This window comes from Amblyraja radiata, chromosome 21 (genome assembly GCF_010909765.2).
Source record: "Amblyraja radiata isolate CabotCenter1 chromosome 21, sAmbRad1.1.pri, whole genome shotgun sequence".
In the NCBI taxonomy this organism is placed as follows: Eukaryota; Metazoa; Chordata; class Chondrichthyes; order Rajiformes; family Rajidae; genus Amblyraja; species Amblyraja radiata.
This window is the reverse complement of record NC_045976.1, coordinates 35,081,892-35,109,496: the sequence shown is the minus strand read 5'-3', so window position 1 is coordinate 35,109,496 and position 27,605 is coordinate 35,081,892. Positions and strand designations below refer to the sequence as shown.

General features: G+C 40.5%; 1 protein-coding gene and 1 long non-coding RNA gene across 2 annotated transcripts in view; both read right to left on the bottom strand.

Annotated features, from left to right (window-relative positions):
• Positions 1–5,287: 5,287 nt before the first annotated feature.
• On the bottom strand, positions 5,288–8,477 carry LOC116985334. The gene is made up of 2 exons (XR_004415245.1): positions 6,775–8,477; positions 5,288–6,573 (listed from the first exon to the last, which is right to left on the bottom strand). It is a non-coding gene; the product is annotated as an uncharacterized LOC116985334 (long non-coding RNA).
• Positions 8,478–10,648: 2,171 nt separating this feature from the next.
• ube2h (ubiquitin conjugating enzyme E2 H) overlaps positions 10,649–27,605 on the bottom strand; it is a 78,332-nt gene continuing 61,375 nt past the window's right edge. The window contains exons 4-7 of the mRNA XM_033040060.1: positions 20,377–20,416; positions 18,046–18,098; positions 14,661–14,789; positions 10,649–11,649 (exon numbers count right to left, since the gene is read on the bottom strand). Coding sequence (XP_032895951.1) covers positions 11,525–11,649; positions 14,661–14,789; positions 18,046–18,098; positions 20,377–20,416 — 347 coding nt within the window. The 3' untranslated portion in view covers positions 10,649–11,524. The remainder of the gene's footprint in view (positions 11,650–14,660; positions 14,790–18,045; positions 18,099–20,376; positions 20,417–27,605) is intronic.

Here is a 27,605-nt window from a genome sequence, read left to right as displayed (position 1 = left end):
GACTTGCACAAGGAAGATGGTTGTGGTTGTTGGAGGCCATCAATCCGGTCACGAGATATCACTGCTGGAATTCTTCAGTGAAATGTCCTCAGCCCACCCACCTTCAATTGCTTCATCAATGACCTCCTTCCATCTTAAGGAACTCAGATGTGGTGATTTTAGCTGCTGAGTTGATGATGTTTGCATCAATTTGAAACTCTTCCAATAAATAAAGCAGTCAATGCCTGCATGCAGGAAATGTAAACCGATTGGTAGCAAGACATATCTACAACAAAATGTCTGGCCACGACCATCTTCCAACATGAGACATAGAAAATAGATGCAGGAGTAGAGGCCATTCGGCCCTTCGAGCCTGCCATTCAATATGATCATCCAACTCAGTATCCTGCACCTGCCTTCTCTCCATACCCCCTGATCCCTTTTGCCACAAGGGCCACATCTAACTCCCTCTTAAATATAGCCAATGAACTGGCCTCAACTACATTCTGTGGCAGAGAATTCCAGAGATGCACCTCTGTCTGTGGGAAAAATGTTTTTCTCATCTCAGTCCTAAAAGATTTCCCCTTTATCCTTAAACTGGGACCTTAGACAGTTTATCCTTAAACTGTATCCTTAGACAGTTTAACCATTGTTGGCAGTACCACTGTCAACATCCTGAGGGTTACCATTGATCAAAGATTCAAATGGACCCGCCACACAAGAGGAAAAGCACATATTTTAAGGATGGGGGTAATCCAGAGAATTTGGAGGAAACACAATCATGGAGAGAATAGTTAATTCCTGCATGAGAAGCATCCAAGATCAGGATCAAACTTAGGTCCTTGAAGTCAAATGCTGTGCTATCCCCAACCTCCATTAATCGAGGCTAGCTACCAGATGGAGTAATGTGGACAGCAATTACAGATGCATTTGTGTAGTGTTTCATTAAGTAAAGCTTTGTAACTGGTAAACACACACAAAAGACACAATGGTAATTTTAATACACTATATTGCCATGGATGGAGAGTGGTGTGCTTTCCTTCGTAGTGAGAAACAGCTTCGTAAGTAAAGATATGTATCCCAAAGAGTCAATAATATTGCAGCACAAATCCATAAATCATACATTTGCACATCATCGACAATACACCATGGGCAGGCCGTCAGATCCTTGGCATGGAGATTCACCAATGAGGTCCCGAGTGAGGACTGATGGACAGAAAAATCAGAGGCTGTTCATTTTAGTCAAGAGTCACGAGTGTTTATTTGTCATATGCACCGGAACAATGAAATTCTTACTGGCAACGATTGTTAGTCAGTGTGGCCTTGGTGGGCCAAAGGGCCAGTTATCATGCTGTATTTCTAACTAAACCCTGACCTGATAGATGTTTTCAAAAATCATGCTGGGCTTTATTGATTGCCGTAAACAAGGATGGCAGGTTTACATAACTGAAGGGAAAAGAAAAGATAGATTGGGATTGATTGTTTTGTTGATCCAACTCTTCAGTAGTTACTTGGTTTAACCTTCCGTATGATAATAATTAACTTTAAAAGTAATTTTTCTGACTGTTTGGATGGATATGTTCAGAACATTTCAATAGATGGCAGCTCAAAAACCAATTTCTCCTCTCATTGCCATCACTCAAGTTTCTGGTAACCATTATAAAGTAAGTCTGTTTAAAAAAAAACTACCACAGGTGTAGGGGGGAAACAGCCGATGTACATCAAAGATAGACACAAAATGCTGGAGTAACTCAGCAGGTCAGGCAGCATCTCCGGACAAAAGGAATAGGTGACGTTTCGGGTCGAGACACTTCTTCACACAGAGAAGGGTCTCGACCCGAAACATCACCTATCCCTTTTCTCCAGAGATGATGTCTGTCCCGCTGAGTTACTCCAGCATTTGCGTGTAAAAATGCACAGGTTTTGAGTCACTTTGTTTTGCTGAATCCACAAAAAAATATTTTATGTCAAAGCAAAAAGCATCTGCAGAGAGAAGGTAGCATTCGTGTTTCAGGTCAATGACCATTAATCAGAAGAAAAAAACCCCAGAATATGCTGGAAACACCTGGCAGGTCAGATAAACACTTGTGGTAGAAGGAAGAATTAATGTTCCAGGTGAAACACTGCATTTTATGAAAATTTAATGAAGTGCAAATTGGCTGCAGCAGTTCCAACAGTACATTTCTGACCTCAAATGTATTGAAACACTTTTGGGTGTGGTGGGTTGAGAACTTGAAAAGAGGCACATTCCTGTCCTGAAAACATACCATATAAGTGCCCCTATTCTGCATAAAACCTGGCAAAACACAGCAATGAGCACACAGGCCTGAAACATTCCCTTCTAGTCATAGAATAATGCAGTACAGAAAAAGGCCATTCGGCCCACCATGTCCATGCTGACCTTCTTGCCCACCTACACTAATCCCATTTGCCCTCGTTTAGGTCTGTGTCCGGGTGGGAGATTGCAACCTTCACGTGGTTCGCCCTGTTTCGACAAATGCAATCAACCCGGCGTGCACAATCAAATAGAACAAGTTGTCCGACAACTTTAGGCTGTGCACGCCATACGCAAGAAGAAGGCCTGTGTCCTTCTACCTTGCTTTTTCAAGTACCTGTCTAAATGTTTCTCAAAAGTAGCAACTGTATTTGATTCCACCAGCTCCTCTGGCAGCAAGTTCCAGATATCAACTACCATGTAAAAAATTCACCTCGGAACCCCTTTGAAATTCCTCAGCTCATTTTCGAGAACCCTTCCAAGAAACCCTCCTACCTATGCTTATTTTATAGACCGCTACCAGAGCACCCTTCAATCTCAGGAAAACAAGCCGTGCCTATCCAATCTCTCCCCTTAACCAGTCCTCCATTGCAGGCAACATCCTGATGAAGCTCCTCCACACTAGTGTAATCGCTCCCTCCCTAGATCAAACAGGAGGAAAGGCGTGCACTCAGGTAGGTCAGAGGGGTTTGGGTAATCAGATGGGTGCATAAGGAGGGGAGCTATGATCAGTTAATGGGTTACGTTAATGAAGATCTCAGCCAAAGATCCACAGTGCATAACTTAGATGGCTCACTTGGTAATACCAAGTAACAGAATGATTATCTTGGTCCTGAACACATGGGGCTCCTTTAAAGTATGAAGTATGCCTCACATCCGTTGTAGCCAGTAGGTTTATCTGGGCACATGCGTACAAATGAATTAGGCAGGTGAAATCCAAACTTGCATGGCTAACGTCTATCCTCTGTAGGTAAATAAATTAGACACAATGTAATTGGCACTGGCCCAATTGCTGTTGTCATCCATGTCAATGATATGGATGAGAATGTACTGCAAAATTATCAATTTTGGAGTTGAAACTAAAATGTGACATCGTAGACAGTGAAGATGGTTATCAAAAATTGCAAAAGGATCTTGATCAGCTGGGCAAGTGTGCCAAGGATGGCTAATGGAGTTTAATGCAGATATGTGCAAGGTCTTGCATTTTTGGAAATCAAACCAGGTCATGGTCTTCACAGTGAATGGTAGGCTCCTGAGGAACGTTGTAGAGCACTGAGATCTACAAATATAGACATTTGATTTGCTGAAAATGGCACCACAGGTAGATAAGGTGATAAAGAAGCCGTTTATTGGCTTTCAGTCAGGGAATCGAATATAGAAGTTGGGACACAGTTACAGTTATACAATATGCTGGTGAGGCTGCACTAGTAGCACTGTTTTCAGTTTTGGTCACCCTGGTTTAGAAAAAATGTAATTAAGTTGGAAAGGGTGCAGAGGAAATTTACAAGGCTGTTGCCAGCATTTGAGAGCCTGAGCTATAGAGGGTGGTTGGCTAAGACATTATTCCTTTGAGCGCAAGAGGCTAAGGGGTGATTTTATAGGTGTATGTAATAATTAGGGGATTAGATGGAGTGAATGTACAATCTTTTTCCAAAGGTAGGAGAATCAAGAACCATAGGTTTAAGGTGAGAGGAGAAAGATTTAATAGGAACGAGAGAGGTAACCTTTTCACACAGAGGATGGTGGGTATTTGGAATGAGCTGGCAGAGGTAGTTGAGGCAGGTACGATAACATTTAAAAGACACTTGGACAAGTAGGAGAGGTTTAGAGGGACTAGCTTAGTGGAGCATCTTGGTCAGCCTGGAGTAGGGCCAAAATACACATTTCTGTGCTGAATGACTAGGAATCTAAATCTATATGTTGAGGAGTCAGAAGCAAATTGTTGCCAATTCCTCATTATCCTCTAAACCATGAAATTTCAAAAAATATATATACTCTAAATACTACCAATGATCTAGCGTCCAATATTTTCCAGGGAAGAACATTTCAGAGACTCAACTGTTGCAATTTTGACTCCTCTGCAAGTCAATTTCAAATACCCCTCCCCCTAATCCTGTAACTGCGTCCTCTTGTTCGAGACTTTGCTACAATGGTCATCCATATTGCTCTGCCCTCATCACAATCTTGTATGGTTTTACAAGATCGCACATCATTCTAAATTCCCAAGAATATAGATCTAATTTGTTTTAAAACTCATGATAGGACAACCCACTCACCCCAGGTAGTAGTCTAGTAAATCACTTTTGGAGAACCCCAAATGCAATCTTTCCTATCTCAAACAAGGGAACAAATCTGCATAATATTCCAGGTGTGGTATCACCAGGACCCCATATAATTCCAAAGTCCAACCATGTTGCAATAAAGCTCAATGTCATTTTCTTCCTCATTATGTGTTGCACCCGCCAGCTAACCTTTTACAATTCATGCACAATTTTGTGCCACTCATCTGCAATCTTTCTCCTTTTAGAGAATAGTCTGGCTTTTGATTCCTCCCATTGAAGTGCAATAAGTTTCCCATATTAACTCAATTTGATTGGTTTTGCTCACCTAATGACTCAGTCTGCCAGTATCCTGTTGAGTCCCAATTTCACAGCCGACCGAGGATCTTTGCCCTGAAACATCGTCCATTCCACAGATGCTGCCAATTCAATGTTTCCAGAATTTTCTTTTATAATTTTAGATTTCCAGAATATGCAGTTTCTCAATTTACATTCATTTAGTTATGTTAAGTGGATCAGAATCTGAGCACTATCATTAACTCCCACAATTCTATCCCACTTTAAAAAAATCTCAAAACATAGCTTTCTCATCTCTCCTGAACCAGTTTCCAATTATTCGCTCAAGGCCATTAATTCAGTCCCTTATAAAAAACATCCCCATGAGAAACTCGATTATATTAAAAGGTGTATGAAAGTAAAAATTGCAACACTATTTAGGTTTGATGTTAAGGCACATCACAATTGGGTATTTTTGTTGTTGTTGATGGTCTTAAATGCAGTCTGCCATCTATACCAGGAAAGTGTATCAATTCACATGAAAACTTTATATTGCAAGAAAATCCTTTAGGGAGATCAGACTTGTACATTCCAGGTGCAGGTTCACTGGGATCAAATGCCTATTCAATTTGTTAACAGTTGATCCACATCGCACATTAGTTCAACTGCTTTAGGATTTCAAAGGGTCATCCATAAAGTACAACACCAGAGATTATTACACACAACAGCACATAGTGCAGGGAAATACCACATGGATTCAGAATTGGTTTACACATAGAACAGAGTAGGAATTTGTCATTTTTGGGCTAGGAGGCTATGACTAGAAGAGTGCCACAGGGTTCAATCCAATACATCCAAATTTGCCACTGATACAAAAGCTGTGAGGAAGGTGCACAGGGGTTGCACATGAACAAATAGGCCAAATGCATGGTAAGCATGTGGGAGATGGATTATAATGTGTATATGAATCGGTGAAGGCTAACATGCAGCTACGAGTAGTAATTAGGAAGGCAAATAGTATGTTGACCTCAATTACACATGGATTGTGAACAAGTATACATACATCGTGCTCCAATTAAAGAGTCTTAGTGAACAGCATCTGAAATATTGTTTACAAAGCTGGTGCCTCTGCCCAAAGATACATGGTGGCAGTTTAGCAAATGTTCACTTGATGGCTTTCTGGGAAGATGCAAAGATGTATCATATAAGAAATAAGGCAGACTGTAAAATATTTATACATTTAAAAGTACAACAGAAGATCTCACCAAAATGTGCAAACATTCAGAGGGCTTGACTGGGTAGATGTGCAAATGACATTTCCTCTGGATGAGGTCTTCGGGATTAAAATGAGGAAATTCCTTCAGTCAGAGGGATTGAATCTTTCCATATCCCTTTCTAAGAGGGTTGTGGAGACGCTCTTACCATGTTTATTTAAAACTATTGACCAACTTAAAATGTTAAGCATTACAATGCGACTACTGTAAAGGACCATCCAAACTTTTATTGAACAGCAGACAAGAGAGTGAAAGGCACACTCTTGCTTCCATTTCCTATTGCTTACCTATCACAAAAATTATTGCTCAGCCTTGAAAGTACTGTTCCCTAAGTACTAAGAATCCAAAGTCTGGGGAACTTTTTTGTGGAAATGTGCTGCTCAGCAGTTTCCCTCCTGAACAGGCTAGCTTTAATTTTTAAGATTATTAAGCCGCCTCAATCTTCATCACCCCCAACATGAAATACTGCCTTTGTTCATTGCCATCAAATCTTTTTCTAAGCACACTATGTGCAGGGGAATTCATCATTTTATAGAATATATGCCCATGCCTTTCAATGGATGGAATGCCCCAGATCTGTGTGTCTCAAAGTAACAGATCAGCCTCTTGTCATTGAATTAACTTTGCCCAATCTTCAGTAACTAGGGAAATCACAGTGCAGTCATTAATAGATTTATTCATCACCCTTCACTTCTTTCCGAAGGGCAAGCCTAGCTTAGTCACTACATAAATAATAAATAAAGGTTAAACAAGATAGGCAGCAAATGGTTACAAATGGCACGTGGAAGAAAGTTAAATGAGAAACAAAATACTGCCACCATCGCCTGAGTGCATCTCGATCCAATCAAGCAGTTTCCCCAATGTAGTCTATGCCCAGGTTCAGCAATGCCCACTTGCCACTCAGCTACATTACAGTGACTATGATACCCTGAACATAAGCATGCTTTTTTAACCAAGTGACCTGTAGCTCTTTCAGGTGTTATCTTTCTAAGCTGCATCCATGATGTCATGGACATTTACTGTGAACTTATTGCAGCTCCTTCAGCTTTGCGTTTATATTTATATATCCTGGGCCAGAGTCAGCCAGTAGGCTATTTCAGCACCGATTTGTTGATATACCATTAATCTTTAAACTACGACCCAATGCAAATATAAAAGGTTACTCTCATAGTTGTACCATATATTAGAACAAGTTGAAATTGAATAGTCCAATTCTTCTTTACGGTGATGATGCGCCTAGATTTTCAAAATCTCACAGAACAAAGTTAGCCATAGAGCCATAAAGCCACACCAATAGCCCTTTAGCCCATTAAATCGGCACTGACCATCTGGGTTCTCCTAATGAAACCAAGATGTACAAGATGTGCGCAGTAAGTAACCTGTTTAAACAGTGTGTTTAGATTGCTCAACTGTTTTAACAGCATCTTCTGCAAAAGTAGGCATTCCCAGGGGTGGGTTAGGTAACAAAATCTTGGTTAAAGAAGCAGGTTTAAGGAGCATTTTAAAGTGAGAACAAGCATAGGAAAGTGGACAAATAAATCAATTCATTTCAATTCAGCCAAAACACAATAAAATGCTCCTTGAAAAATTAATAACAGTATATATTTAACCAATTCCCACAACTATTTATATTTGACTGAATTGTATATTACAATACTTGGCATTTGACCTCCAGTATTTCTTAACAGGGCAGCCTAAATAAAAACTGAAATAAAAGTGGTGTCTGAAACACTCGTTGATTAGGCAGCATCTGCAGAAAGGGGAATGTAGGATTAATGCTTCATTAGATAATTTTTCACTCAATCTATCACATTCACACAGTTTTCAAAGTGTTTTACATGCCATGAATAGCTATCGTTCAGATATCTGGAAAAATGCAGCATCCAGTGTTCATGTAACAATAACTCACAATCAGTAGAAGGCAATATATTTTTGTGGCATTGGTTGAGGAGGAATGCTGGTGGAATGATGGGTGACCTCACCCTTATGAAAGTTTTATCCATAATTGTCTCCTGAACCACGAGTGGCCTTAACAATGGTGTAGAAGAACTAAATCCAAACATGCTACTTCCGTGCCAATCTCCAGACACTAAAGTTCTTGCATTAAGGTTCCATTGCAAAACATATTTGGAGTACTGTGCAGAACACACTAGCTGATGAAAACACCAAATAATCTTCTACATAAATGAATCATCCCATCTGTCGCTTCATAATTCCCATCTATTTTATCCAGCCAAAAAAGTAAGTTGCATGTCAGTATATTGATTAAACAGATTCTCTATTTTTCTCATTCCCTGTATTATTATAGATAGAACAGTGCAGCAAAAGAACAAGCCCTTCGGTTCCACAATGTCTGTGCCAAACATATGCCAAGACCATGTGTAAGAAAGAACTGCAGATACTGATTTAAATCGAAGGTAGACACAAAATGCTGGAGTAACTCAGGGGGACAGGCAGCATCTCTGGAGAGAAGGAATGGGTGGCGTTTCAGGTCGAGACCCTTCTTCAGTCTGGACTTCTTCAGTCCTTAAACTTCTTCAGTCTGAAGAAGGGTCTGGACCCGAAACGTCACCCATTCCCTCTCTCCGGAGATGCTGCCTGTCCCGCTGAGTTACTCCAGCATTTTGTGTCTATATGCCAAGACCAACTCTTATCTGCCTGCACCTAGTACATATTCCTCCATTTCCTGCATATCCATATGCCTATTCAAAATGTTCTGAAATGCCACTATCGTATCTGGCTAAACCACTATATATAGCACTACAGCACGTTCCTGGCACTCACCACCCACTGTGCAAAAAACTTGCCCCACTTCACTCCTTGAACGTTGCTCCTCTCACCTTAAAGCTATGCTCTCTAATATTTGATTTCTCCATTCTGGGAAAACGGTTCTGACTGTCCTATGTATGCCTCTCATAATATTATACACTTTATGCAATCTTTCCTCAACCTCTGGCATTCCAGAGAAAACAATCCAACTGTACAACTGCTCCCTGTAGCTAATCCAGGCATCATCCTGGTAAACCTTCTCTGAGCCCTTTCCAAAGCATCCACATCCTTCCAGGGTTGACCAGAACTGCACACAGTACTCTAAATGTGTGTAGTTCCCATAAAGCTGTATTATGACTTCCTGACTGTTATATTCAATCCCTCGACATATGAAAGCAAGCATTCCATATGCTTTGTTTACCACTCTATCTACCCATGTTGCCACTCAGGGAATTATGGACTTGCACCTCAAGATCCCTCTGTACACCAATGATGCAGATAAACAATCCTCAAACTCAAGAGAGTGAAGTCTTTCATTCTGAAAGCAAGCTGCATCACAATAGTCTAGATATACTTACCAGTCAGGCAGAAATCAAAGATCTTAGTGCTTATTCGTTAAGGAAGACAAACAACTCACTCTATCACTTTGCGTTCATCTCACAACAACTAATTCAGAAATGAAGTAAAGCGGTTGGTTTGTGACCTAGAGGCACCCAAAATAAAAAGTTCCAGGCTAATGCTCATCGCAATAGAAATACTTGATGTAGGATCTGTGCAAACCAGAGAACAGTACACTTTTACACATGAAGCTTAAAAAAACCCAGCCAGCTAAAATACATGTCCCACTAAGAGTCTGAACTTGGTTTCTTCTCTTGGTCAATGGTAACATATCCAATCCCACTGTCACTGCTGGAATTGCACAACAGCACAAGAGAGATCCCCATTTGATGTTAGGTTTCCCTGCACCACAAATCCAGAATCTTTTTACATACTTCTAAACCAGTCAAAACATAGAAAATGTGAGATGTCAACAAACAACTTTCTTTTAACAATTAAATCTTACAAAGAGTTCATTTGGAAATTAGGTTCCAATACATTGTCACATGGTAAGCAAGCAAACTGTGGAATATACTTGTATCCGACTGATGAACTGGGAAAGTGTGAAGTGTACTGGACAAGATACAAACCTTTTACTTGGGAATGTAAATCCACGTCAACTTGATTTCAAAGTCACCTCAGCCTCAGAAAGTGAAGCTGGTTCAGCTGCACCATTCCACTGCATAAATGTTTCTGCTTTCAATCACGAGATGGCTAAGTTGTAAATTGTGAAGATATTAACAATGATGCACAGTTCCAATGATGTGATGCCTCAATAGGATCATCAAACAGCTCAAAACATGAACATATGCTGCATTTACTTCATGGAAAGGGAAAATATCAATGGAAGGCGACAGCTATGTGGAATGAGAAGAAGAAGACGTGTATTCCAAAGAACAGGCAAATTGGGTGAAATGATTCCTCAAGAGCTGAATGAGACTACAGTTGAGGATGGCTTTTCAGAAGTAGGGGTTGTAAAAGGATAATTACCCTGATTTAGAATACGTTCAATTTCCCTGTATTCCATCCACACATCAGAGACCAAGGGATATGGAAGAGGGAAGGTGGCTGGAAATGAATATAGGCCATGAACGAGAAGGTATCAATCTTCCCTTGTAGTATTACAGAATTTACAACTACTGGCACAAAATTCTACACCAGGGTAAAAACTATTACAATCAATTCCAAATCAACTATTGTAACAATGAAAATATACATTTTTTTATTTTGAAATCACCAGCGAGCATACTAACTAACCCTAAATAAGTCAAACAGGTATAAGTCAGCACATAGCAATAGGCATTTAAAAAAAAAATCTATATAGCAAGATAGGGTGCTGGCAAGTATTCCCCCAATAATAATACAACGTGCTAATTAGAGTAATCAAGTTCACCACTACCTAGTAATTACTTAATACTATCCTTCAGGTTAAAGCCACAAACACTAGGTTTTTTTATAATTAAATCTGCTTTACGAACCAAAGTCCTAAACAAGTTGTATTCTTCCATATCATGCCACAATTAAAATAAAAAGGATGTTGTAATCTGTACGTCCAATTTTATTCACGAGGAAAAAATAGAAACAAAAAACATGCAGAGCAAATAATATTAGTTTTTCTTCTGCCTAGTAAACCTTCCATTGTGCTTCGATTTTACTGAAACTTTCTGTTCTCTCTAGCGCTGCTGTTCTGGTCAAGATACGGACAGGGCAAACGGTTGTTCTTGCTTGGTTGTTATTCTGCTCTCACCAATCCGTCGCTCTCCTTTTCTTGCTCTTTTTCCATTTGGGGCCAAAATATTTATGTTAGGAATACCAAGGTTATGTGATAACATGCATTTGGGCCTCACATAGCTACCATTGGAATGTGGGGTAAGATGCACCTCAAGTTGGAGCAATGACCAAGGAGAGAAAAAAAAAATCCAGGGCGATAATATACCAATGCTATCCATAAAAACCTGGTTTTAGTAATAAAAAAAAAAATTGCTTTTTTGTTTTTAAATATGAATATTATAGTCTGCTTTTCAATGGTTAGGAAATTATATAGTCTGTCTCTTAGAAAGAGGTTGGTGACACTACTACAATTCCATATCCTGGGCCTCATCTTCGGAGAAGTCAGACATGGAACTCTCTGATGAACTTTCGCCAGCTCCTTCTTCTTGTTCCTTTAGTGCCTCCTCTGTTGCATATTTCTGGATGTATTCTATGCAAGGATTAGGATGAAGGTAGGAAGAAAATAAAAAACAAAAAACAAAATCAGCGAATGGCTTCTAGAATCAATCACATTTCTCAATTTTGAATGTAATATTAGGGCAATGCAACAAAGCAAGAACACAGTGCTGCAATAAAATAAATGGTCTGTGAATTTTGAATTGTGGTCTTGACCCAAAATGTCACCTATTCCTTTTCTTCAGAGATGCTGTCTGACCCGCTGTCTACTCCAGCTTTTTGTGTCTATCTTTGAATTGTGGTGTTGATGGTCATCAGCACCAGCACTCTGTCAGAAAGTACTAAAACTCTCTCACTTCTCCTGGGCTCAATATGAAAGATGTGTGCATGAAATGCTGCACTGTACATTACATCCACAAACCACAGGCCAACTTGATTCCTCAACCTCTCAGGTAAGGGTCCTTCTTGCTATTTACTCGCCAGGATGATTTCACAAAATTAAAAATTAAACGACCAAGGAACGAGAGGGTTGGTAGTCTTGTAGAAATAAAAATAGTTGTCAGATTACACTCTGTGTAGGTTCAACAACTACACATTTTAAGTGGGACAACTGCAAAGGAAGAGATTAAGTTTGAGGATGTTTTGATTTTTTGAGATATGGGCCTGTCCCACTTAGGCTATTTTTTAGGCGACTAGGCTGTCGCAACATGGTCACCGGGGTGTCACCTGTATGGTCGTGAGTAGTCTTCTCAGTCGCCCAAAGAGTCGTAGCGTCTTTCTGATCGCCGCTGGATTTTCAACGTGTTGAAAATTTTTTGGAGACAGTGGGTTTGACGCCTTTGAGCGTAGCTTGATTTCTCCTGACGTAGGTGCTGTTATAGTTTCTCGCCAGGTTAACGTAGGTTGTCACCAGTGCTGACTTTGTTTTTTTTTGTTAAAGTAATGATTCTATTTTTAATTTTATGTCAAAAGAGATTCCAGTCGCCGGTTTTTCGGCGACCTGCTACGACTGTGACAGTCGCCGGCAGTCGCCTAAAAATAGCCTAAGTGGGACAGGCCCTTTACTTATTTGTAAGTGCAATTTGTTGTTCTTGCATTTTTCTTTTATAATTTTCTTTTCAATAATATGTTCAAGTTTCAGTTTTTAGGATTATTCATTCTTAAACATTGGAGTGGCTGTGTATATCCTAGTCTTTTAGTTCCCCAAAATATATAGTCACAGACTTTTTAGGATTAAATCCTATTTGGCATTTTCTTTCTGCCCATTTTACCAACAGGCCAATTTTATTCTCTAAACAAAGACGACCCTCCTCACTATGCACTATGCACCCCAATTTTCATATATTCTGCCAACTTATACCTCCTACATTCACATCCAGATTGTTAATGTAAATAAAGAGCACAGTCCCAGCACCAATTACTGCAGTATACCACTCACTATTCCCAGGTTTTGCACAAACAACCCTTCATCATCTCTGCTCCTTGTCAAAAGAATTTCAGATCAGCCTTTTTACACTCTATCCACTTGGCCTCATTTTAAGAACCTTTTAGAATATTCTCTTTCCTTACTGAAGACTCCTTGATTACTAAAGCAATGCCACCTCTTTCATGTCTCTTTCCCCGCTAACCTCCCAATTCTCCAAGGAAGATTCTAAATCCTGTACCATTGATTGGCCAGTGCTGCCCATTCTTCAAACACATCTCAGAAAGCAATTATGTTATAGTCCCATTTATTAAATTACTGCCTTCAGTTAATCAACCTTACTTGTCAGACTCTTTGTATTAAAAGAGATGCAGTCCAACCTTGCATTCCTAGAGACCTGGTTTTCCTTCCACATTTGTCTGCTCCTCAGCCCCCAAAGTGGGCCTACCTGCGTCACATTCGCCTTCAGAATTAGTTTAAATTCTTCTCAACACTTCCAGCAATTTCCCCCCATCCTCCGCGAGAGAATTTCTCTGCTTGGTGTGACTTGTCCAGCTTGTATATTCCCATCTTTCCCAGACATATTACTAGCGAAGTCCTCTCTCCTCCACGACCTCTTCAGTCATTTGAGTTACCCTCCTATTTCTATGCTCACTAAATGCAATTCAGAAATAAACCAGATAATCCAGGTTATTCCTGTTTAATGTTTTTGATGGGACAAACTATCGAGCATAGCATCATATAGCACTGCAAATTAAGGCAAGCTAACTCCTCAAACATGCGGCCATTAATACCCAGGGCCACATGTAACAGTTGTCTCAGTATGGAGGGCTTTCTACTCTTTCATCCCCATTGACTGGCAGCTTACAGTTTTTAAATCCAACCAATTTCACTACAATTAGCAACCTCACCCAGCACAGCTATGTCTAAAGGGCCTGTCCCACTTTCACGACCTCTGCCGAGTTTGCCCTTGACTCATACTTGCAGCATGGTCGTCACGAGGTCGTAATGGTGGTCGTAGGTACTCGTGGCATCAAGTAGGTTGGGGCGCTTTTCTAGCCTGATGAAAAATGTCCACGAGTAAAAAAGATCATGAATTAGGTCGTGAAAGTGGGACAGGCCCTTAACTCTCTCTTAAATATATCCAGTAAATTGGCCTCCACTGCCTTCTGTGGCAGAGAATTGCAGATTCACAGTCCCGCCATCCCTGGAATTAACCTGGTGAACCTATGCTGCCCTCCCTCAATAGCAAGAATGTCCTTCCTCAAAGTAGGACCAAAACTGCACACAATACTCCAGGTGTGGTCTCACCAGGGTCCTGTACAACTCCTTGCTCCTATACTCAAATCCTCTCGCTATGAAGGCCAAAGTGCCATTTGCTTTCTTCACTGCCTGCTGTACCTGCATGCTTACTTTCAGTGACAAGGACACCCAGGTCTCGTTGCACCTCCCCTTTTCCTAATATGACACCATTCAGATAATAACCTGAATAATATGATTAGAGTGCTTGCTTGCCACACAGGATTCACCTGAACCAACAACCTTCATTGTTTTTTTTAGACCAGTAAATTAAATTTAAAATCATTTTTATATTATTAAATATAATTATAAAGCATCCTTACCTTTTATTTTCTGTTTGTATTCTTCTGGTCGATGGAGATACATAGCTGCAGCATCACCGTTTAGAGGGTCAATTGGATTTGGATAGGCCAGAAGCTGGGGGAGGAACGACTCAAATATGTTGGTGAGATCTGCAGGGAAAATACAAGTTCCCGGTTACTCCATTTTCAATGCCAGGACTATTGTAATGCATCAAAAATGACCCAGATGCAAGTGTGTTGATAAACAACTGTTAGGCGAAATGAAAGTTGGGGAAAGAGCTAACACAAAGCCCAGGAACAAATGTTTGGCAAGCAAAATATCCAAAGAATACCTGTCCAAGAATTCACAAACTAAAACACACTCACACCCTATGCGCTCCTTTCTCTCTCTCTTTCTGGTTCTCTTCCCTCTACCCCCATTTCATTCTCTTCCCCACCTGGTAACATCTGCCAATCACTCCAACATACACTCTGGTTATCCTATCCGCTTTCCCAATGGTTCCATCTCCACATCATTCTGCGTCACTGACTCCACTTACCACTTTCTTTCCTTACCAGATTCAGCATATGTAGCCTCATGCTCCAACTTACCACCTTCCAGCCAGTCTCAATAACCACCCTCCCCCCCAACTAATTCCACCTGTCCATCAACTCCTCCTCACCTTGTTCCATCTACTGCCTGCCAGCCCCTGCCTCACTTCTCCTGCATGCCACTTTACATTGGCCAGCTCCCCTCTACACTCATTTTTGATGCAGAAACTCGATCGGTAACATTGACTCTCCCTTTATCGCCACAGATTCTGCTTGACCCAACGCGTTCCCGCAGTAGTTTGATTTTTGCTCCAGATTCAGCATCTGCATTCTCGTGATGATACCCATGTGTGTAAAAAAGACACTGCTGATCCCAGAAATCTAGGAAGAAAAATGCTGGAAATATTCAGGTCAGGCTGCGCCTGTGTGAAGAGAAGCAGAGTTAACATTTCAGGTCAGAGATCTTTGTCAGAACTGTTCTGACGAATGGTCTTTACCCTGAAACTTTAACTCTGTTTCTCTTCCCACAGATGCAGCCTGACCAGTCAAGTATTTCCAGCAGTTTCTGCTTTTAAAACAAATATGCATAGTGGTCAAAGTCCCTATTGTTGGACAAAGTGACTTCAATTAATCCAGGGAATTTAGACTAGTTAAAACATTTTAGTAACCCTACATACAGATATCCATCCAAATCCAAAAATAATGGTCCCAGATGGGATATCCTGTACAGGTAGAAAACATTTACCAAATCCACAAAAAAATCATTAATATCATATCTCATTGAAATTCCCAATACTGCAAAATTGATTTAAAAAAGTGGATTCTGAATAGTCAAAAATTAGAAGCAGTCTTTTTCCAGTTCTCCAAACACAAAGCAGCTTAATAAGCACAAACAAAAAAATACTTTGTACATTCCACAAGCAAAGACAGGTTTTGATATCAGTTCGAAATGAATTTTGCAAATTGCATCAGTCATTCCAAATGGCGCATTGCCTCGGGGTAATCTGAATCAGGTTGGAAAGGATCCTGATGTCCAGTGACCACATCCACTTCCTGGCTAATTATTAGAAGTATTATGGAAACACTGGTATTATGTTATTTAAGGAAAGAGCTTTAGAAACTGTGCTAACAGAGCTGGACATGGCAATGAGGATTTTCTTCATCAGTAATGATGTAGGAAATATGGGCAATACTGGCAGCATTTAGTGTCCATCCCTAATTGACTGAGATGGTGATGGTGAAGTCACTTTTGTGAACCACAGCAACCGTCTGAAAAAAATACTTCTAGAATTTTTGGAATTAATGTTTCTGGAATTGAACTCAGTGATAAACCCATGTCACACATTTCCAAGTCTAAAAGCTGAAAGACTTGGAGGTGAAACTGTAGATAGTGTAATTCCATGTGCCAGTCATCTTCAAAGTAGCGGTTGCAGATTTGGGAGCTGTTGAGGAACGGACCTTTGCAAGTAGTTGTGGTTCATTTTAGAGTTGGTAGATACAGCAGCCAAGCATCTAGAGTAGATTCAGGCTGATAGATATTCTGCCAATTGGTGGATTGTTCTGTCACATCAAGTTGGTGGATTGTTCTGTCATATCCTTATTGGAGTTGCACTCATCCAGGAAAATGGAGCATTTTCTCCATCACACTACTGACTCTATAGATAAAGAACCATTGAACCATAGATAAAGGCCATGGATAATTGGGAAATAGCAATGTGAAAGTTATTTGCCAAAGGACATCTAGCTTCTGACCTATTCCTGTATCAACAGCATTTAAGCAGCTGACAGTGTTTCTGATCAAAGGTTATCACTCTAGAATTCCAAATACCCATGGTAAATGATTAGCTCATTTCCGGCTGGAGATCTTTTTTTACCACTTATGTTATACAAATGAACATGCTGTCAGCTTTTGCTGCTTAATTTTTGAGTTAGGAATGACACCTGATCAACTAGTAGCTTAATTGGCGATTGTAAATACAGAGAATCAGTGAGTCATAATAGGTGTGAGAGAATATAGATTACAGGGAAAAAAGTGTGGGAAAGGGTTTGATACGATCATCCTGAGTACAAGCACATACTAATGACCCAGAGAGCAGCATTCAGTGTCTTTATTTATGCCCCTGTCCCACTTAGGAAACCTGAACGGAAACCTCTGGAGACTTTGCGCCCCACCCAAGGTTTCCGTGCGGTTCCCGGAGGTTGCAGGTAGTGGAAGCAGGTAGGGAGACTGACAAAAACCTCCGTCAACCCCTAAATTCACTTTGATATCTATTTCCTATCGTCCCAATTTACAATAGGTTTTGCTACCTATTTTATCCTCTCAGAAAAGCTACATCAGTCTACAGTCTCACAGATATTAGATATTTTGTGGCACTTTACTCAACTAGTTAAAAGTGCAAGAGACCGAACACCGCCAACAGGCCATTCAACCACAAGGATAACACAATGACCTCCATTTGTTCTTCTCAAATCTACACTGATCTACCCACTATCCCAACTTCAAGTGGAATTTTATACTTCAATAGGTGTCTGGATAAAAATTATATCACTGATCATTGTCCACTTCAGAACAGATCAACTGTGGACATTTTAAGTCAATTCTTGGTTAATTATGTTACTGTTTAATTTACAGCATCTCGAAAGTTGACTAGATAACAAGCGAGAATTTCAATTGCTTTGAAGGTATTCACATTGATCCCAATTTGGTGAAGGCAAGAATCACTTCACTTAATGTAGTGTTACACTGGACTTCCAGTTCAAAGATTACATTAACTGTGTTGTACATTCCGTGGATGTACATGGCACTATCAAGGGAAGCATGTATTGGCCATCTCTTATTTAAACATATTATGCAAAAACATTTTCAAATACTTACCATAAAGGGCCGTCCATGTCTGATTAATTACATCTAGGCATACGGTTCCTGACCTGGAGAAAGTAAACATTTGAAGCAAATTAGGGTTCAATAACAATGTCTTGCAACCCACGGCACTGTCCAAAACCAAGGTCTACAGTGACTAAAGCAAGAAAAATCATATTAAGGGGCAAAAAAGTAGACTGAAACTAGTGATAAAGGAGGGACGGTTTTTAGGAGGAGAGTTAAACTGATCTAGAATAATATGTACAACAGGCAGCATGAAAAAGTTGTTAAAACTCAGACAAATTGCGACACAGTCAATCTCAGTTACAATAACAAGGAAGAAATCCCTATATAGCTTCATTAGTTCTTTTTGTTATCAATGCACAATTAAAAATTCACCCTTTTAATCTCCGTTCATTGTTTCTTAATATCTGACTACCGTTCACATTTCTGCAACCATTTTTAGTGCACAGTTCATTCAGCCTCTCCCATCTTGAAAGGTTAGAAAACAAAATGATAGAAGACATCAATCAAGACAAAACAAGAACAGCCTAATTTTGGAATGGTAAATAAGTAATGGCCTTGATAAATAAAAGGATCTGGAAAAAAAAAGATTAAAACAACATTTTTTATAGCCAAGCTTTTCACAAGTTTTGTGGAAAAACCTTGAAGAAAGTTGATATACTAGTGAAAGCACTTTCCCCTTAAATCTGCAGACAATGAGATTGAAGTCTCACAAATCTATAAAGTCCCAATACCCACCGTAACGGAACATCTCAGGTCTCGGGCATTTCGATGCTGTTACAAAATGGGTCATTTAAAAAAAAAAGGCAAAGCCAGTGAAGGTTGTAATGCATTGAGGAAACGGTTGCAAGACCTTCTGCTAAACAAAGGAAAACTATTGGAAGTTATCTTGTACAAGTACAATAGAAAAGGTTTGGAGGGATATGGACCAAACGCAGCCAGGTAGGTGGGACTTGTTAGATGGGCATCTTGGTCAGCATAGGCAGGTTCGGTTGAAGGGCCTGTTTCCATGCTGTATGACTATGACTCTAAATCATGAGAGTAATCTTTCTGACATGGGATTTTCTTTATTTTATATTATACCATGAAGTTGCAGAGTTTAAACTCCACGCGATCATGATTGGCCTACATTTTGTTTCCATGCAGCATTTAAAAAGATTGATGAAATTGAAAGCACTTGAAAAGATATGAACAGTCTTGCTCACATAGATCGCCACACGTGTGTACAAGTCATGCCACAACTAAGATTCACTAGAAAGCAAGTCGAATCCCATAAAGAATCCAATTCATAGAAACATAGAAAATAGGTGCAGGGGTAGGCCATTCGGCCCTTCGAGCCTGCACCGCGATTCAATATGATCATGGCTGATCATCCAACTCAGTATCCTGTACCTGCCTTCTCTCCATACCCCCTGATCCCTTTAGCCACAAGGGCCACATCAAACTCCCTCTTATATATAGCCAATGAACTGGCCTCAACTACCTTCTGTGACAGAGAATTCCAGAGATTCATCACTCTCTGTGGGAAAATGTTTTTCTCATTTCAGTCCTAAAAGATTTCCCCTTTATCCTTAAACTGTGACCCCTTGTTCTTGTCTTCCCCAACATCGGGAACAATCTTCCTGCATCTAGCCTGTCCAACCCCTTAAGAATTTTGTAAGTTTCTATAAGATCCCCCCTCAATCTTCTAAATTCTAGTGAGTACAAGCCGAGTCTATCTAGTCTTTCTTCATATGAAAGTCCTGACATCCCAGGAATCAGTCTGATGAACCTTCTCTGTACTCCCTCTATGGCAAGAATGTCCTTCCTCAGATTAGGAGACCAAAACTGTACGCAATACTCCAGGTGTGGTCTCACCAAGACCCTGTACAACTGCAGTAGAACCTCCCTGCTCCTATACTCAAATCCTTTTGCTATTCTGACTAGACTGATACATTGAGCTTCGGATGAGATTTTAGACAAGATCCTACACTTGCAACAGAAATACTACAAGTTAATTAACCCCACAATGAACGCTACTGTCATGGATAGCAGACACAGGGGAGATGCCTTCATACTCAGCACCATGTAGCACACTTTCTTGACCATACACAGTAGCCAGTTTTTCTAGATACACACAATTAAATTTAATTTTAGCGCTTTAAACAATTGTTAATGGGTCCAATTCTCCTTGGTTATCAGCAACCAAGGAAATATAACATCCCCTCAATCCAAACCAATAACTTTATCAAAATGATTCTTCAGCGTTTTATCCATTTCAATCTTTCTCCCTTCTCATCTTAATGTTTCCTTAGCTGCTACTGAAAGTAAACTGTCACTTACGCTTCATCGATGTTTGGATGGAAAATTTTATTCATGAATCCTGTAAACAAGCATCGAAAAGTCAATTAGTACTCAGAAATGGAAAGAAAAACAGCAATATGGATAAAGTGAAAGCATAAGCTATTTTTAGTCTAACGATGTTTTGGGTTGTGGAATTTCAGAAATAAAAATGATCTCCACGGTGTGCGGCTCTATACCTGCAGCATTTCCCATTTACATTAACACCAATACAATACTCCAAGGACAAATATTTTACACCATGATCTTAATGGAGTTGTCCGTTGTTGCTGTATTATGATAGTTTGACTCAGAAACACCTCAAGTCAAAAATATACATTATAAACTTTGCACAATTAGCATGATTGATTCACTCAAAGTATTTTTGGTTTAGTCCTGACAGCAATAAATTCATATAGTAAAAATGTGTATGGGGTACACCTGGAGAGATTCAGAGACAGGGGGAGAGAGAGAGAGAGAGAGAGAGAGAGCGAGACGGAGGGACGGGGGGGAGAGAGAGACGGAGGGACGGGGAGGGGGAGACTGAGGGACGGGGAGGGGGAGACTGAGGGACGGGGAGGGGGAGATGGAGGGGGGAGACAAAGGGGGAGGGGAGACGAAGGGGGGAGGGGGAGACGGAGAGGGAGAGATAACATGAACTTATCACCTTCATGCCTCAATATCAGATCTAAATTGACAAAGTTGCATTATACAAGAAAATACTTGGAAGAAAATTTCAATTAATTACATGGCAACTCAACCTGTCAATCCGATGATGCAGCTTTCCACAAGTTAACAAAATGCTTATTTCACCATCCAAAAAGCACCTCAATCTTTATACATCCGTGTGGTCTGTTTTACTGGGTTACAAGTCAATTTCCTTGTTAACTAGTTCAAAAGTCAAACAGGGTAGCACTGCATGTATTAGATATGCTACAGAAAGCTGTGGAGGCCAGTTCAATGGAGATTTTTAAGACAGAGATAGATAGATAATTGATTGGCATGGGTGTCAGGGGTTATGGGGAGAAGGAAGGAGAATGGGGTTCGATGGGACAAATAGATCAGCCATGATTGAATGGCGGAGTAGACGATGGGCCAAATGGCCTAATTCTGCTCCTATCACTTATGAACATAGCCATACTAAATGACAGTAGTGATGTAATTGCGACTGCTGGTGATTTTCCTGCTTTCAGCTATTCTCTGATCACAAACAAACTTCCGTGTAATTCTCAACAGTCACAATTTCTTGCTCCTCAATCTTCTTGATTGGTTCATACTACTCAAATGAAAGAACCCCAAAACCAAAAATACCTGCCATGCTCTAACTTGCCACAGGAATACATCAGCAGAGCTCGATCACATCCTTTTTGTTTAAGAAGGAGCTGCAGATGCTGGAAAATCGAAGGTACACAAAAATGCTGGAGAAACTCAGCGGGTGCAGCAGCATCTATGGAGCGAAGGAAATAGGCAACGTTTCGGCCCGAAACGTTGCCTATTTCCTTCGCTCCATAGATGCTGCTGCACCCGCTGAGTTTCTCCAGCATTTTTGTGTACCTTCGATCACATCCTTACCTGGCACACTTTCCAACAAGTGAATGAATAAAATAAACATAAGCTTGAAAAGTTGTACTATTCCAAATCATAACCACGCTGTTATTAGAAAAGATCTGTCCAAAAACGCTAGAATACCCATTTAAACAATACGTTCCCAGACCTTTTATCGGATCTGACCTGCTCTACAACCATCTGGACACAAGGGGGAGCTCAGCTGTATATAAAACAAACAGGAAATCAGCACAGCCAGCAAGTTCAAGACATCCCTTTTGTTCCCTGTTGCAGAAAACTACATGCACTTGCATTGACATTTGCTGTCAGTTCCTTTTGACAAAATTAGAGCAACTACCTATCTTCAAGATTTGTATAAGCTTTCCACAAGCTAATTTTAGACGAACGCACATTACTTTGTGCCAATGTGTAGGAGGGAAATGCTGATTTAAACCAAAGATGGAGACAAAATGCTGGAGTAACTCAGCGGGCAGGCAGCATCACTGGTGAGAAGGAATAGGTGAACCCTAATGCACCCATTCCTTCTCTCTAGAGATGCTGCCTATCCCGCTGAGTTACTCCAGCATTTTGGGTCTATCTTACTTTGTACCAAGTTGTGGGATTAATGTTTTATAATTAATGGAAATTGACATGACATTTTTTATATCTAACTTTTTGTTTCTGTTAAAAGGTTAGTATATTATCTAGCACGCAGCAGAGCTGCATTTTGTAAGGCTCAAAACCTCTTTGATGTGTGGTACAATATATTACATTCCATAGATTCAAAATAGATCCAAGAACAATAGCAGCAGAAACATACATATCATAACCAGGAACTTCACTCGATTACTGCGATGGATCGTTAAGTACAGAGGGACACCGAAGCCTCGGCATCAGACACACCAACGAGGCGCTCAGTGAACTACAATGGCAGATTTCATGTGCGCTAAGCAACGAAACAAAACATGCAAAGGACAAAGCCAAACAGTAGCAGAACTAATATATCAGATCAAACCGCTCAAATGCCACCAACCCTCATGAACATTGATTGACAGCTAACAACAGGCTCCAAGGATGGTGTCCAACAATAGTGCTCAATACTGGAGCATTTATAACTACATTCAACCAGAAGTGCCCAGCAGACAATCTTGGCTTCCATCCAAGGCCTCCAGTATCATAATAGCCAGTATTCAGCTAATTCAACTCACTCCACATGGTAAAGAATGACGGTTACCACTAGATACAATAAGCAAGGGACTAATCACATTCTACTGTGCCCCCAAAGACTTGCTCGACAGAACTAATGGTAGCTCTAGCCTGCAGCTCCAATACAGAATTGCATCTGATCTTGTCGAAAATTGCCCACGTGCAGACTAGTCAAAATAAGCAAGGCAAATACAATCTGGCCAACCACCACAATCAGTCTACTCTCAAACAAAGTGATAGATGTTCACAACTGATCCACCAATGCCACTTTGTTCTTAGTAGGACCGTTAAGCTCCAGAGTTCACCACAATATTGAACCAAAGATCAAATTCCAAGGGCAAAGTTAGTGATGGATCTCAACAGCAAGCAGAATATGACCGAGCATGGCATCAATGAGGCTGAATAAAAATGAAATTAATGGGCATTAAGAGAACACGCTAATGATTGATGCCTTACACAAAAGATGGTTTAGTTCTTGGAGTCAATCATCCAGGCCCCAGCCATCCTCTTGGGCTTCAATCTTCTTTTCATCATGTGCTCATAATTGAGCATGGTTCAATTCAATCGCAAATTCTCAGCAAATAAAACAATTCATCTCTCCATACAGCAAAATCTAGACAAGATTCTGAGAAGGGGCATTGAGATATTAAGTAGCAATTAACATTCATGCCATAAAACAAGCAAAACAAAGACCTCCTCTAACAAGATAGAATCTAATTACCCATCGTTGATATTCAAAGGCATTACATTCACTGGGTCTCCCATTAAGATTCTAGGGGAGGGGAGATTCATTATGGCCAGAAACACAAATACTATGGTCAAGGGAGCATGTCAGATACTGGCTATCCTAGAGCAAGCAATTCTCATTCTGACACTCTAAAGCCTTTCTACTATTGACAAGGCACATAAGGAGTACGATGGAATATTATCCACTTGTCGGGATGGGTACAGTAACACTGAAGAATTTAAAAACACCCAGGACAAAGCAGACCATTCAACTTGCACCATCATCCATTCCTACCACCTACACAGCTGCAATGTACCAAGTGTATTATCTCCAAAGTTTGCAATCCCTACCATCAAGAACAAGAGCAACAGATACATTGGAACACCAACCCAATACTGGTCTAACTTGCACCAAATGCCCTCACGTAGAAACAAGGAACTGCAGGTGCTAGTTTATCAAAAAAAGACAAAGCATTGGAGTAACTCAGCGAGTCAGGCAACATTCCCGGAGGACATGTTTTCCAGGGATGCTGCGTGACCTACTGAGTTACTCCAGCACATCGTCTTGAAATAAATTGTCATTTCTTAATCATCACTGGTTGCAAATCCAAGAACTTCCAACCCTGTGGGAGTACTTTCACAACTACAGCAACCAAGAGACTGGGTCACCACCACCTTCAAGGGCAATTAGTCATAACAAATGCTGACCTTGCCAGCAACACCCACCTCTCAAAATGCAAATACTTTGCACGAAAAATATCACTTACAATCTAACCTTTACCTGAAATACTACTAAATAATCTAAATTTAAAATTAGTAAGCAGAATCCGATTTAACATATTAAAATATTAACAATTTAGACAAAGGAATTAAATGCAATATCTCCAAGTTTGCGGATGACACAAAACTGGGTGGCAATGTGATCTGCGAGGAGGATGCGATGAGGCTGCAGGGTGACTTGGATAGGTTGGGTGAGTGGGCAGATGCAGTACAACGTGGATAAATGTGAGGTTATCCAGTTTGGTGGCAAGAACAAGGCGGCAGATTATTATCTGAATGGTGTCAGATTAGATAAAGGTGAGGTGCAATGAGACATGGGTGTTCTTGCACATCAGTCACTGAAAGTAAGCATGCAGGTACAGCAGGCAGTGTAGAAAGCAAATGGCATGTTGGCCTTCATAGCGAGAAGATTTGAGTATAGAAGCAAGTAGGTCCTACTGCAGTTGTATAGGGCCCTGGTGAGACCACACCTGGAGTATTGTGTGCAGTTTTGTCTCCTAATTTGAGGAAGGACATTCGTGCTATTGAGGGAGTGCAGTGTAGGTTCACCTGGTTAATTCCCGGGATGACGGCACTGACATATGATGAAAAAATGGATCGACTGGGCTTATATTCACTGAAATTTAGGATAAGGGATCTTATAGAAACATATAAAATTAAGGGATTGGACAGGCTAGATGCAGGAAAAAATGTCCTGATGTTGGGAGAGTCCAGAACCAGGGGTCACAGTTTAAGAATAAGGAGTAGGCCATTTAGGACTGAGATGAGGAAAAACCTTTTCAGCCAGAGAGTTGTGAATCTGTTGAATTCTCTTCTGCAGAAGGCAGTGGAGGCCAATTCACTGGATGTTTTCAAGAGTGAGTTAGATAGAGCTCTTAGGGCTAACGGAATCAAGGGATATGGGGAGAAAGCAGGAACGGGGTACTGATTTTGGATGATCAACCTATTTCCTATGCTTCTATGAATGTGCTGTAATAAATTTGAGTAGATTAGCTCCGTTTACCCAGTGCCAGCACTTAAAAGGTATTATTAACACAATATTGCTTCATGCAGATACAACAATGAATCGCAGAACCAGGTGCCTGACATTTGAAATAAGCAAGCAGCACTGAGAAGATGAATTTTGATATGGTTAATTGTGATTATTTTGTTTCCATAGCCTGAGACAGGCCGAATGATTGAAAGATAATAGAACTAAATTGAAAACAATTGCTGGATTAAAAATAGCGATTCCTAATGGAAAGGTAATGTCTACCTTAACTGAAAGAATGGCAGAAATATTACAAATCAAAAAAGCAAACTTATAATTTCAGGCACATTTATTTTGAGATGACGATGGCAGAGATTGTCAGTTAATCCTGATCATATACAATCAGCAAGGCCAGAACAACGTCAGTGAGACCAGAATATACAAGTCACATGTACGTTATGATCATTCAGCTTACCAAAATTTGCCCTTACAAAAGTCACAAATTACTATCCAAAAATGAAATACAGAATAAAATTCACTCACATAATTCATGTGCAAAAGTAAATCAACATAAATGTCTCAATTCATGTATTTTGACACATAGGCTGATGACGCTGGTTGACGCTATGGAAAGTCACAATATGGACCATTTTCTAGGACACCCCTCGAACCCTAATGCGGGGTCGCTTGTACCAAGTTCTCGACTTCTGCAAGGGATAAGGACATGAACATCCTGCATATAACACAAATGTAGATACTGGTAAGGCCCTAACTCCTTATACCGAGTACACCAAGTTTATTGTCTTGTGTGCAAGTACACGAGGTACAGGTACAATGAAAATCCTGCTTGCAGCAGCACAGGCACAGATTCCGACAACGCACAAAAAAAGCAAATGATACATAAATTATAAAATTTACAGATTCTAGAAGATAGCACAAGCAAAAGACGGACCAAAAGAAAACTTCTGTACGAAACACAATTAGAGAAACAAGTTTGTGGTAGTGTAAGAGGTGGTCTGTAGTGTTCTGTTGCCAGGGTAGGATCAAGGTTGTGCAGATCAGTTCAAGAACCTGATGGTTATAGGAAAGTAACTGTGATTGAACCTGGTGGTGAGCAACTTCAACCTTCTGTGCCTCTTGCCCAATGGTAGCAACAAGAAAGGGACATAGCCTAGATAAATAGTAGGGATCCTAATGATAGATGCCACCTTTTTGAGGCAGTACCTCATGTAGATGCTTGAATGGAGGGGAGGGCCATGCCATGATGGACTGGGCATAGACCTCAATACCCTAAATAAAGCTTCACACATAAATAAACACAACTATTTCCATTTAATGTCTTGATTCAGTTATTGTTGCATATTATGATTTGAAAACAATAGACAATAAGTGCAGGAGTAGGCCATTCGGCCCTTCGGCCCTTCGAGCCAGCACCGCCATTCACTGTGATCATGGCTGATCATCCACAATCAGTACCCCGTTCTTGCCTTCTCCCCATATCGCTTGACTCCGCAACCTTTAAGAGCTATATCTAACTTGAAAGCATCGAGAGAATTGGCCTCCACTGTCTTCTGAGGCAGAGAATTCCACAGATTCTCAACTCTCTGGGTGAAAAAGCTTTTATTCATCTCCATTCTAAATGACCTACCCCTTATTCTTAAAATGTGGCCCCTGGTTCTGCACTCCCCCAACATTGGGAACATGTTTCCTGCCTCTAGCATGTCCAACCCCATGTCTGAAGAAGGGGTTTGGCCCGAAACGTTGCCTGTTTCTTTCGCTCCATAGATGCTGCTGCACCCGCTGAGTTTCTCCAGCTTTGTGTACCTTCGATTTTCCAGCATCTGCAGTTCCTTCTTAAACCCATAATATTCTTATATGTTTCAATAAGATCCCCTCTCATCCTTCTAAATTCCAGTGTACACAAGCCCAATCGCTCCATTCTATCAACATCTGACAGTCCCGCCAACCCGGGAATTAACCTCGAGAACCTATGCTGCAATCCCTC